This window comes from Aotus nancymaae, unplaced genomic scaffold, assembly GCF_030222135.1.
Source record: "Aotus nancymaae isolate 86718 unplaced genomic scaffold, 86718_ANA_hifiasm-v0.15.2.pri h1tg000040l, whole genome shotgun sequence".
Taxonomy (NCBI): Eukaryota; Metazoa; Chordata; class Mammalia; order Primates; family Aotidae; genus Aotus; species Aotus nancymaae.
In genome coordinates, this window is record NW_026988454.1 from 105,940,581 (window position 1) to 105,954,290 (window position 13,710).

At 36.5% G+C, this 13,710-nt stretch overlaps 1 protein-coding gene across 24 annotated transcripts in view; it reads left to right on the top strand.

The window, feature by feature from the left end:
• The window catches only part of DST (dystonin), a 497,116-nt gene that overhangs the window by 336,937 nt on the left and 146,469 nt on the right, over positions 1–13,710 (top strand). For 23 of the 24 annotated variants that reach the window (XM_064360963.1, XM_064360947.1, XM_064360946.1 and 20 more), the window contains 3 exons: positions 8,855–8,983; positions 11,757–11,845; positions 12,792–12,927. In XM_064360963.1, the coding sequence (XP_064217033.1) occupies positions 8,855–8,983; positions 11,757–11,845; positions 12,792–12,927 (354 nt within the window). Of the gene's footprint in view, positions 1–2,607; positions 5,335–5,902; positions 8,749–8,854; positions 8,984–11,756; positions 11,846–12,791; positions 12,928–13,710 lie in introns of those variants that run through there. The other variant, XM_064360969.1, reaches the window with a different exon arrangement.

Below are 13,710 nucleotides of genomic sequence, written 5' to 3' on the forward strand. Positions count from 1 at the left end.
ACTTTCTAGTTTCCTAAAAATGTGACTACTTTTTAAAACTATTTTAGTCTGTTCAGAGTTAACAGTTTTCTGCAGCTAAATCACTAACATAGCTAATTGCGAGACTTTATAACCATCTTCCTTTGTGCTTAGAAGGAGAACCAGAATACTTGTGACCATCTTCATTGCATGCATCTCTCATCTATGAAAGCACGTCCATAATTTTTGTATATTTTTAGTTTTTGAGAGATTTTATTCCATTTTAAATGGTATGCAGATCTTTTAAATTGTTTATGCAGTAGTTAAATATAAAATAAAATAATTTAAGTTTTTATAGTACATATCTGATTATACATATATGGGCCACTTACTCAATTTATATGATGAGGTAGAATACTAGCAACTGATAAAAACAAAAAATATTTCAGAAGGCCTAAATTGTATACAAGTTATTATTGTCATCCTTTCAAATGTCAAAGATTTATATTTAATTGAAACCAGCAAATACAGTTATGGAAGAACATGCAAAGACCATAATTTAAAATAGGTAAAAAACAAAAAAAAAACAAAAAAAAAAAACCTGCCACTTAATGTACATTAATGGAATGTCATGTAAAAGATACATAGCTCAATTTTTAGACTCAAAAGAGTGGGCTTTCTGAAACTGAGTTTTGAAGACCCGTATGAGAAGCCTTGGTCTAAAAGCAGAATTTTCCATAATAAACATAAAATTAAAGATGGATGCAAGTTAATTTCGAAGTAATACTGATTTAGTTAAAAGCAATGTTAGTAGAATATCTGTAATAGATATTAGATATGAGAGAGAGATTCTTTAATCTGTGCTGAGAACAAAACATGCTAAATATTAATCACCGTGATTAAAGGGCAAGATTGAGGAATATTTAGAGAAAACTTAAGGAAGTTATTTTTATGTAAATAACTTTGAGATCCACAAGAAAGCAAATCAGCAGTTGGACTATATTGTTTCTAGTAATTTTTCTCACATTTACTAAAAAACTCAGGAGTTATCCAGGCAACATGAGATTCTTAACTAATCACTACATTGACTCTAATTAAAACACTGAGGGTTCAACAACAGACATTTTTTTTCCCGAGGGAGTTTTTAGTTTGTTTTTAAATCTGAGCATGACCAAGAAAAAGAAATGGCTCAGAATTTTTCAGCAATAGCTGTTTCAGAGGAGGTTTGATAAGGAACTAAGACTCTCTTAGAAATAACCTCCTCAGGAAATATTGAAAACTTAGTATTTAAATAGATAAAATGCTGATGTGTCACAGGGTTTACCCTGATACCAAAATAAAGGAAATAGAGCATTGAAGATAACGGATTGAGATTTGTTTCCATCTGAATTATTATTAGAAACCTTATTTAGGCTAGCAAAGGAAACAACAGAAATTCTCATCAAAATTACTGGAGATCAAGAAATCAGAGGAAGCAAAATAAGATGTATGGTCTGTAATAGAAACTAAATTCTTGAAATTCACCAAAGCTGCTCAATGAAAACAAATCTGTCTAAAATAATTTCTCTATTCCTGTTTATATTATTTTAATTTGGTGGTCTTGAGTTGATGATACAAAACTAACAGTATTAGAGTATTAATAAAGAGAAATTAAATTGTAATTATAAACTAATCCTGAGCATGCAGTTCTATAATCAATGTAAAGTGTACTCCTCCCAGCTGACATTGATTCTGTCACTAGTAGAATAAAAAGTTTTTCTTACAGTTTTTTCTATACCTTGGAGCTAAATCCCTAACTATATATTTAAAAGCTATTATATTTAACAAATATCTTTATATTTGTGGAATATCTAAAGGTACTTGTCACAGTGGATTCATATGAGGCATGTTGTTAACAACAGCAACAAAATCTGTGAGTATATGAAGCACATCTTTCCAGAGCCATCAGGACTGTAGCTGCCTTTGCACTAGCAATTCTGATTATTATAATTGTCATAATATGGCAGGTGTAAACAAGTAAAGGATCTGACTTTAGAAATTTCAAGTTTTTAAATAATTTTTCTTCCCCATATTATTTACTAACTTGTCTCTTTGTTCTAAAGTTCTGTGCTTTGCTTTTTTAACTGTAAGACGTGAGAATGTAAGTATCATTTTTAATTTCTATCAGGCTAGAAAATGAAATTCTTTAGCATCATTTGGTTCCTATGTGCTGGGTTTTCTTCCTACCTCTTAGGATTATGTTGCATGCAAGAGAAGAAAGGGTACTGTTGTGAGAGTTTTATTTCCCACTTTGTCCCTCCCTCAATGTGAGTTTGTAAATGTCTAACCTCCTTGTATCTCCCTTTCCTCTTCTGCTGTATGGTCCCTTCTTGCTATAAAATTTTAAGCTAGTTAATTTTTAAAATAAAATTATCCCTGAGGGACAAAAAGAGATTCTTCAGAAAACCTGTCGTGAAGGGTTTTTTGTCCTCTCCTGCTGACTTTCTGAAGCTTTCTCTCTGAAAAAGGCGGTGCTGCTGGTGGTGGTGATAGCGCTTGTTCTGCATTTGGGTTCATCTAGTTTTGTAAGTACTTTTATGAACATTGATTCATACTTTGTAAGATATTTTGAACAGAATGGGCTTGACACTTTCAAAACATCTTTCGTAGATTAAAAGGTATAAGGAGACTTCCGAACATGGGGCATATTCAGATCTCCTTCAGCGTCAGAAGGCAACAATGCTTGAGAATAGCAAACTTACAGGAAAGATAAGTGAGCTGGAAAGAATGCTGGCTGAACTGAAGAAGCAAAAGTCCAGAGTAGAGGAAGAACTTCCAAAGGTCAGGGAGGCTGCAGAAAATGAATTGAGAAGGCAGCAGAGAAATGTAGAAGATATCTCTTTGCAGAAGATAAGGGCTGAAAGTGAAGCCAAGCATTACCGCAGGGAACTTGAGACCATTGTGAGAGAGAAAGAAGCTGCCGAAAGGGAACTGGAGCAGGTGAGGCAGCTCACCATAGAGGCCGAGGCCAAAAGAGCTGCCGTGGAAGAGAACCTCCTGAATTTTCGGAATCAGCTGGAGGAAAACAGCTTTACCAGAAGAACACTGGAAGATCATCTTAAAAGAAAAGATTTAAGTCTTAATGACTTGGAGCAACAAAAAAATAAATTAACGGAAGAATTAAGAAGAAAGAGAGACAATGAGGAAGAACTCTTGAAGCTGGTAAAGCAGATGGAAAAAGACCTTGCTTTTCAAAAACAGGTAGCAGAGAAACAGTTGAAAGAAAAGCAGAGAATTGAATTGGAAGCAAGAAGAAAAATAACTGAAATTCAGTATTCATGTAGAGAAAATGCATTGCCAGTGTGTGGGGTCACACCGGCTACATCAGGCAGGGCAGTGACAGGCCTTCAGCAAGAACATGACAAACAGAAAGCGGAAGAACTCAAACAGCAGGTAGATGAACTAACAGCTGCCAATAGAAAGGCTGAACAGGATATGAGAGAGCTGACATATGAACTTAGTGCCCTCCAGCTTGAAAAATCATCATCTGAGGAAAAGGCCCGTTTGCTAAAAGATAAACTAGATGAAACAAATAATACACTAAGGTGCCTTAAATTGGAGTTGGAAAGGAAGGATCAGGCAGAGAAAGGGTATTCTCAACAACTCAGAGAGCTTGGTAGGCAGTTGAACCAAACCACAGGTAAAGCTGAAGAAGCCATGCAGGAAGCTAATGATCTCAAGAAAATAAAGCACAGTTATCAGTTAGAATTAGAGTCTCTTCATCATGAAAAAGGGAAACTGCAAAGAGAAGTAGACAGAATCACAAGGACACATGCTACAGCTGAGAAGAATATTCAGCATTTAAATTCACAAATTCATTCTTTTAAGGATGAGAAGGAATTAGAAAGACTACGAATCTGCCAGAGAAAATCAGATCATCTAAAAGAACAATTTGAGAAAAGCCATGAGCAGTTGCTTCAAAATATCAAAGCTGAAAAAGAAAATAATGATAAAATCCAGAGGCTTAATGAAGAATTGGAGAAAAGTAATGAGTGTGCAGAGATGCTAAAACAAAAAGTGGAGGATCTTACTAGGCAGAATAATGAAACCAAATTAATGATGCAGAGAATTCAGGCAGAATCAGAAAATATAGCTTTAGAGAAACAAACTATCCAGCAAAGATGTGAAGCACTGAAAATTCAGGCAGATGGTTTTAAAGATCAGCTACGCAACACAAATGAACACTTGCATAAACAGACAAAAACAGAGCAGGATTTTCAAAGAAAAATTAAATGCCTAGAAGAAGACCTGGCAAAAAGTCAAAATTTAGTAAGTGAATTTAAGCAAAAGTGTGACCAACAGAACATTATCATCCAGAATACTGAGAAAGAAGTTAGAAGTCTGAATGCGGAGCTGAATGCTTCCAAGGAAGAGAAGCGACGCGGGGAGCAGAAAGTTCAGCTACAACAAGCTCAGGTGCAAGAGTTAAATAACAGATTGAAAAAAGTACAAGACGAATTGCACTTAAAGACTATAGAGGAGCAGATGACCCACAGAAAGATGGTTCTCTTTCAGGAAGAATCTGCTAAATTCAAACAGTCAGCAGAGGAGTTTCGCAAGAAGATGGAAAAATTAATGGAGTCCAAAGTCATCACTGAAAATGATATTTCAGGCATTAAGCTTGACTTTGTGTCTCTTAAACAAGAAAACTGCAGAGCTCAAGAGAATGCTAAGCTTTGTGAAACAAACATTAAAGAACTTGAAAGACAGCTTCAACAGTATCGTGAACAAATGCAACAAGGGCAGCACGTGGAAGCAAATCATTACCAAAAATGTCGGAAGCTGGAGGATGAGCTGATAGCCCAGAAGTGTGAAGTTGAAAACCTGAAGCAAAAAATGGACCAGCAGATCAAAGAGCATGAACATCAGTTAGTGTTGCTCCAATGTGAAATTCAAAAAAAGAACACAGCCAAAGACTGTACCTTCAAACCAGATTTTGAGATGACAGTGAAGGAGTGCCAACACTCTGGAGAGGTGTCCTCTAGAAAAACTGGACACCTTCACCCAACACCCAGATCCCCTCTGTTGAGATGGACTCAAGAACCTCAGCCGTTGGAAGAGAAGTGGCAGCATCGGGTTGAACAAATACCAAAAGAAGTGCAATTCCAGCCACCAGGGGCTCCACTCGAGAAAGAGAAAAGCCAGCAGTGTTACTCTGAGTACTTTTCTCAGACAAGCACGGAGTTACAGATAACTTTTGATGAGACAAACCCTATTACAAGACTATCTGAAATTGAGAAGATAAGAGACCAAGCCCTGAACCATTCTAGACCACCTGTGAGGTATCAAGATAACACATGTGAAATGGAACTGGTGAAGCTTTTGACACCCTTAGAGGTATACTCTGTTCTGAGACCTTATCAGCTACCTAATGCCAAGTTTCCTCGTTTGCTTCCTTTCTCTCCTAGACTAAATTTTTAAAAAAATTTTGAATGTGATTGGCTCTTTGTAGTTCTGACAGGAAAATAATGCTGTACTTTTTCTGGTAACATGCTTGAATCTTTATTATAAATTAGCACTCTTTAATCTTTGAATGTTTGAGATTAAACATACAGATGTAATAGATACACTGTTGTATCTGTGTAGATATATTTTGAAAAATCTAACTATCAAAAAAGCTAGAAGAACCAAGCAGTTACCTTTAACTTCTAACATATTTTGTGACTCGATTTTGTCTTAGTCTTTTTTAAAGATATAATTTTAACACCTTTATTGTCATCGAAGATACAATTCAGACTCTGAAAATGATATAATAGTCACTCCCAAACCCTCCTTGGTTTGAATTTTTTTTCTTTTCACTAATCTCATCTTTGTAATTCAAATAATTATGTTTGGATTGAGAATGAGTAAAGTGACATAATGTTTTTGAGGTGACTTTTTAACATTTTATAAATTCCTGTTACAGATAGCTAAGAACAAGCAGTATGATATTCATACAGAAGTCACAACATTAAAACAAGAAAAGAACCCAGTTCCCAGTGCTGAAGAATGGATGCTTGAAGGATGCAGAGCATCTGGTGGACTCAAGAAAGGGGATTTCCTTAAGAAGGGCTTAGAACCAGAGACCTTCCAGAACTTTGATGGTGATCATGCATGTTCAGTCAGGGATGATGAATTTAAATTCCAAGGGCTTAGGCACACTGTGACTGCCAGGCAGTTGGTGGAAGCTAAGCTTCTGGACATGAGAACAATTGAGCAGCTGCAACTTGGTCTTAAGACGGTTGAAGAAGTTCAGAAAACTCTTAACAAGTTTCTGACGAAAGCCACCTCAATTGCAGGGCTTTACCTAGAATCTACAAAAGAAAAGGTTTCATTTGCCTCGGCGGCCAAGAGAATCATAATAGACAAAATGATGGCTTTGGCGTTTTTAGAAGCTCAGGCTGCAACAGGCTTTATAATTGATCCCATTTCAGGTCAGACATATTCTGTTGAAGATGCAGTTCTTAAAGGAGTTGTTGACCCCGAATTCAGAATTAGGCTTCTTGAGGCAGAGAAGGCAGCTGTGGGATATTCATATTCTTCTAAGACATTGTCCGTGTTTCAAGCTATGGAAAATAGAATGCTTGACAGACAAAAGGGTAAACATATCTTGGAAGCCCAGATTGCCAGTGGGGGTGTCATTGACCCTGTGAGAGGCATTCGTGTTCCTCCAGAAATTGCTCTGCAGCAGGGGTTGTTGAATAATGCCATTTTACAGTTTTTACATGAGCCATCCAGCAACACAAGAGTTTTCCCTAATCCCAACAACAAGCAAGCTCTGTATTACTCAGAATTACTGCGAATGTGTGTATATGATGTAGAGTCCCAATGCTTTCTGTTTCCATTTGGGGAGAGGAACATTTCTAATCTCAATGTCGAGAAAACTCATAGAATTTCTGTAGTAGATACTAAAACAGGGGCAGAATTGACTGCGTATGAGGCTTTCCAGAGAAACCTGATTGAGAAAAGTATATATCTTGAACTTTCAGGTCAGCAATATCAATGGAAGGAAGCTACATTTTTTGAATCCTATGGGCATTCTTCCCATATGCTGACTGATACTAAAACGGGATTACACTTCAATATTAATGAGGCTATAGAGCAGGGAACAATTGACAAAGCCTTGCTCAGAAAGTATCAGGAAGGCCTCATCACACTTACAGAACTTGCTGATTCCTTGCTGAGCCGGTTAGTTCCCAAGAAAGATTTGCACAGTCCTATTGCAGGGTATTGGCTGACTGCTAGTGGGGAAAGGATCTCCGTTCTCAAAGCCTCCCGTAGAAATTTGGTTGATCGGATTACTGCCCTCAGATGCCTTGAAGCCCAAGTCAGTACAGGGGGCATAATTGATCCTCTTACTGGCAAAAAGTACCGGGTGGCCGAAGCTTTGCATAGAGGCCTGGTTGATGAGGGGTTTGCCCAGCAGCTGCGACAGTGTGAATTAGTAATCACAGGGATTGGTCATCCCATCACTAACAAAATGATGTCAGTGGTGGAAGCTGTGAATGCAAATATTATAAATAAGGAAATGGGAATCCGATGTTTGGAATTTCAGTACTTGACAGGAGGATTGATAGAGCCGCAGGTTCACTCTCGGTTGTCAATAGAAGAGGCTCTCCAAGTAGGGATGATAGATGTCCTCATTGCCACAAAACTCAAAGATCAAAAGTCATATGTCAGAAATATAATATGTCCTCAGACAAAAAGAAAGTTGACTTACAAAGAAGCCTTAGAAAAAGCTGATTTTGATTTCCACACAGGACTTAAACTGTTAGAAGTATCTGAGCCCTTGATGACAGGAATTTCTAGCCTCTACTATTCTTCCTAATAGGACATGTTTAAATAACTGTGTGAGGGGTGATGCTGGCTGGTTCATGCCACTTTTTCAGAGTATGATGGTGTCGGCTACATAGGCAGTGTGTGAATTGTGTAACATATGCTATTTCTTGAAGGCCGCAAATAGCTGAGTGTTCAAAATAGAGTAAGTTTTAAATGGAAAATTACAAATGATGTAATGCCCTTCACATGGTTTCATTTAGCCTTGAGAATGGGTTTTTGAAACTTGCCCACACTAGAATTTTTTGACATAGAATATGGGATAAACTTGATGAACTCCCAAGTTTACAGCATCATTTCTTCAGAACTCCCCTTCACTGAATAGATTTAAACTCGTGTTAGTTCCCATTTATTAAGTGAGAACATGCACTCACTGAAAGAGCACATCATGAAGCATCATGGAATCAAAGAGAAAGGTGTAAATTCCTTCCCACATCCTTCAGGCTGCACTGTTTCAGATTGCTTCAAAAAATGAAAAAGTTTTGCCTTTTTCTGTATATAGTGACCTTCTTTGCATATTAAAATGTTTACCACAATCTCTCATTTCTAGTTAAGTCTTTGCACTTGAAAGCTAACATTATGAATATGTTATGTGTTAGAGAAGGAGAAGGATTTTTCTTCATTCTGTGTATTTTCCTTATGTGTATAGTAGACATTCTCTATTCTGTCAGCTTTCTATTATCTGATACCCTTCTGTCAGGACAATTATGATTGTAATGCTAATGCAAAGGCAGCAATTCAAAGATCTTCTAGTGCCTCATGAATAAAGTTGAGATTTAAACTTTGTGACATTGATGGAACAGCTGGGAGGGTAGACCATTCATTAAGGAATATATGCCATAGCTTTCTTTGCTACCATAAACATTTTGGAGGTGCATCTGCTATGTGACATGGTAAATATGGTTAAGTGAATGAATAAAATGTTTTAGTAACCTGTGTGTGATGGAAAAACATTTTTACATTCTTGTTTGCTATGGAGAGGTCAGTTTCATAGCTAAGTCATTTACTGGGTTGTATATTTTTCTTATCACTCAACTGTCAGAAGTCACTGGAAGAAGAAAAGAAAGAGCATGTTGAAAAAGCCAAAGAATTGCAAAAATGGGTATCAAATATCAACAAGACCTTGAAAGATGGAGAGAAGGCTGGAAAACCTCCCTTCTCTAAGCAAAAGGTATTCACAGAAGTCCTGGTTTAATAATAATAATATCAACAGGGATGTTAACTGAGTTGACACAGTTTACCTAGCACAATGTTTAATTCTTTACCTTAATTTTCCCATTGTTATAGGCCACTATAATGCAGATCAGAAAGATGAAATAACTTGCCCAAGAAATCAAAATTAGTATGTGGCAGAAGAAGCTGTTTAATTCCAAAGCCTGAACAATATATATTGTTCTATTTTTAGTAAAAAAATATGATATACTGCTTTTCCTAATAGTTAGGTCTGATTCCTGATTGTTTTTGTGAGAATAGCTGAAGAGCAGTCATTCTGTTTTATGTATAGAATAAATCCATGCACTCCGTGGCATAAAGACATGCCATCTTATTCTTACAGATGTAAACAAAAAGCTTCAAGAACAATGAAAATACAAACCAGAATATCAACATTCTTGATTATTGACTTTAGTTGTACTTTTCTGGGTCTTTTTTTTTAATCTCATAAGGAAGTATCTACAGTCAACCGCTGGAAATTCTAGATACTATCTCTTATCCTAGTGAATTGTTTAGTCTTGTGGGCTGTCTTCTGTATCCCAACTGCTTAGCATTAGTTGAATGGCTGCAGCTTGGAAGATGTTTGGGGCATCTATTGGACTGCACCACTTGAAGCTCTTAGGATGTTGGTAATTGAGGTATAAATTTTAATAGTGCTGCCACTGGTGACAGCAGTGGGATTGCTGTTGTATTGTAAACATAAACTTCCACTAAGATAAGAAGCATTTTTCTCAAGGAGTACTTTCCTGCACTACCCTCCTATTCTTGCCTGACATTTGGAAATTTTGGGGGCTACCATCCAATCTTATATTTAGCTTCCGCTTCTAGCTCTGCATCAGTACTCACTTGTCATCTATTAAAATAGACATTGTTGACATGATTAAATAGGGGAAAACATCAGTGTCTTGTCTTATTTTGCCTGTGATACGAGGCAAGTGTTTCTTGTTTGAGGTTCTTCCTTGGAGCAGTTTACAGACCAGAGTATTTGCTTGAAATACTGCTCAATTGAAATAAAGTTGTATTCACTCATAGTCTTACATACTGTATATCATATAGTGTGGAACAAATGAGATGTGGGAAAGCAGTTGTATTTGATGCTTTATACCAAAAAGCTTCAAAGTAATTTTAATACATATATTTCATTTAAAATATTCTTTTCCCTCCTCCCCCTTATTAAATAGACAACCAAAATGGGGACATAAAGCTTAACAAAGATTCCTCGGGAGAATAAGTTTCTTTTGAGAAATATGGATTATAAACCCTTGGTATTTTTATATTCTGTAGTTTTATTTTCATTTTTTATATTTAAGACAGGGACTGGGTTTGCTCTGTCACCCAGGCTGGAGTGCAGTGGCATGATCACAGCTCACTGCAGCCACAACCTCCCGAGCTCAACTGATCGTCCCGCCTCAGCCTCCCAAGTAGCTGGGACTACAGACACATGCCACCACACCTGGCTAATTAAAAAAAAATTTTTTTGTAGGCATTCTTTAGTTCTAAATTCTCTAAAACATTACTAAGGCACATTTAGACCTGGTACCCTAGATAAATTTTTAATGCAGATAATGGCATTAATTATAACTGTCTAGGGACAGTTGCTGGTCTCTCTATTGAAGGAAATTTTAGTTAATAAGTGTGTCCTTCAAAAATCAATGTGGCCTCACGATTATCTATAACCATGAAAAATAAACTTTAAATGGACTCTAAATAGACTTCATGGGGGAAAATACATCTTCATTGGCTCATTATTTCCTCTTATTTCTGCTCATTTAAAAGAATAGCAATTTCTGAAATAAGGGATTTGGAAGTGATGCACTGAGGGATTAGGAGAAAGTGTTGAGACCTCTTACTTTTCCCGAAACAGATCAATTTTATTTCTCTGACAGATGACAGTCACAGATGACTTTTAGAAAGTGGGTTTTAGCGTTAGAAATTATTTATTTTTTAACAGTTAATTTTTTGGGGGGCAGGATCTTACTCTGTCCCTTATGTAGGAGTGCAGTCGTGCAGTCTCAGCTAACTGCAACCTTTCCTTCCTGCGCTCAGGCAATTCTCCTGCATTTGCCTTCCAAGTAGCTGGGACTACAGGCAGGAGCCACCAATGCTTGGATAATTTTTGTATTTTTTGTAGAGACAAGATTTTGCCTTGTTGCCCAAGCTGGTCTCAAACTCCTGAGCTCAAAGCAATCTGCCCGCCATGGCCTTCCAAAGTGCTGGGATGACAGACATGAGCCACCACTCTCAGCAAAGAAATTCTTTATTCTTCATCTGCATACATGTAGCTTATTACTTTCACCCTAATTTTTTCAAAAGGGTCATTGTATCTAGGAGCTTGGCAGAAGGAAGATGCCCTTTGGAAGTAGTGTCCCACATTCTTGTGTCTTTTTGAGTACTGCAGTGCATAAGGATGACACTGGGCCAGTGCTGAGTGCCCACTTGTGAGTGGAGGCCACCTTTATCCATGGCGGGGTTAGGACAGATGCAGGAACCATATAATGTATCATTTTCTCATGAAAATGATGGCATTAAGGGTAGAGAAGCTTTCTTTATGCGTTCTAAATAAAATATTCTCATCTAGGCCTATAGACTGCTAATAACTGATAGGTTATTCACTTGGGTCACTCAGAAAATAGACTTTGGCCTTGACTAAAGGTTGATTAATTTTCTAAAAAAATACTGTTGTTTGCTCCTTTTGGAGGAAGAGTTTGAATGTGGCTTCTTTAACCTTACAGATTTCCAGTGAAGAAATATCAACCAAGAAGGAACAGTTGTCTGAAGCACTTCAAACTATGCAGCTTTTTTTGGCGAAACATGGAGACAAGTATGTTAGTTGTCATTAGCTCTTTTATCCTAAGTGGGGAAGTGCTCTTAAAAACATTCAGCAAGACAGAAGTGGTCAATTTTAATTGCAGTTTTAAAAATGGGACTCAAACTAGTCATAATTTACTTAATGTAGTAATGTAAAGAGTATCAACTTAGTAATTTAATTGTCACTTTTAGTCTTTATTACAACTTTGAAATGTGCCTGTTATTCCCATGCATTACTGATAAACAGGCTCAGAGAGGTTAAGAATTAATAGCAAGTGAGAGGTATAGTGCAGATTCCATGTCAAGTCTTAAATCGAAGTAGTACTCTGAGACTTATTTTTGGAAAATATGTGTAAGTATCATCTTCATTTTCTTAGCTGAGACCTCTGACAGCCTCATTTCTCATATTTTTTCCCTACTTTGTGCAACAAGGCACTTTATATATTTTAATAAATGCTTTACTCAGGGACGGAATCCACCCTTTCCTTAAACCCTTTTTGGATGTCCTCCTTAGTATTACTTCATAATGACTTTATAGTATACCTTAGCAAATCAGGTTAATCCCCTTTTAAATTTCCTCTTTATTTATGCTTTAGTCTAAACAAGTTTCATCTTGAGAAGTGGTACCTTATTGTTCCTTTTCCATGTTGGGATTGACAATGGGATCTTTGCCTCTGTCAGATAACAGCAATTGCTATTTTGGAACTTTGTATGTTAAATAAGTGTCAATACATTAGTTTACACCCTTTCCTTCAGACTTTTTCTCAGGCAAGGGAAGGATCCTTAGATATTTTTAAGGCCATTCTTATTTTCATATATAGTCATACTGAGACCTGAGCAATATGTATGTGAGGCTATATTTTATTTTATGATCATGTGACAAAGTTATTGAACCTAATACGTCATATTTATCTCTTGAGGACTTGGATTACTCTTTTTGTTGCTTCTGGTTATTTTAGAATGACAGATGAAGAAAGAAACGAATTGGAAAAACAGGTGAAAACTCTTCAAGAAAGTTATAATTTATTATTCAGCGAATCTCTGAAACAGCTACAAGAATCACAAACCTCAGGAGATGTAAAGGTAGAGGAGAAGGTAATATTATTTGTTTAAACATAAGACTGTTTCTAGAAGCTTAGTTTGATTGCATGGCTGTGGAAATCTACGTCAATAATAAAGAAATGACCTTGAATTTTGTACATAGTTAAAACATGGATTGAGTTTATTTAAATGTTTGGAGATTCCAGTGTTGTTTATTAAATGCAATCTTACACGTGCTGATCATCAGTTTCTGTGACATCTTAATCTCTGCCTTGCATGGTAAAAGAAAAGGATCATTCATTCTTCTAACTCTTCTCTTTAAAAGCCATTCTTCTAGTATGTATAATAGGTATTTTATTATATAATATGTTATAAAGGAGCCTGTGGGTCATCTCTAAAGGTAGCATTGATGTGTTATGGAGTTTGCTTGATTTTCAGAGATATCCATGAGACTTATTTGAGTACTACAAGGCCATACATTATAATGAGGATGGCCTAGCATCTTCTTAAAGTATAAGAGAAATCATTTAGAATTTGGCTGCTACTTAAACTTTTAAAACTTGACAGTGTATATCAACATGCCCAACATAATATTCAGTATTCAAAAAGTTATCTTTATATTTAATCCCATTACTCCTGGGAATACTTTCCACATAATTTGTCACATTTGTGGGGTATGTAACAATTTTTCTAGTTTCTTAGTTTTTGACTGTCTTCGAAGAAGTCTGTATGCTGTAAACATCAATAGCATGGGGTTTGATACACTCTTTCATGCCGCTAGACTCTAATCTCACCTAAATGCAGAAAGCATGGTTTGCCTTCTAGATATGTGTTCTG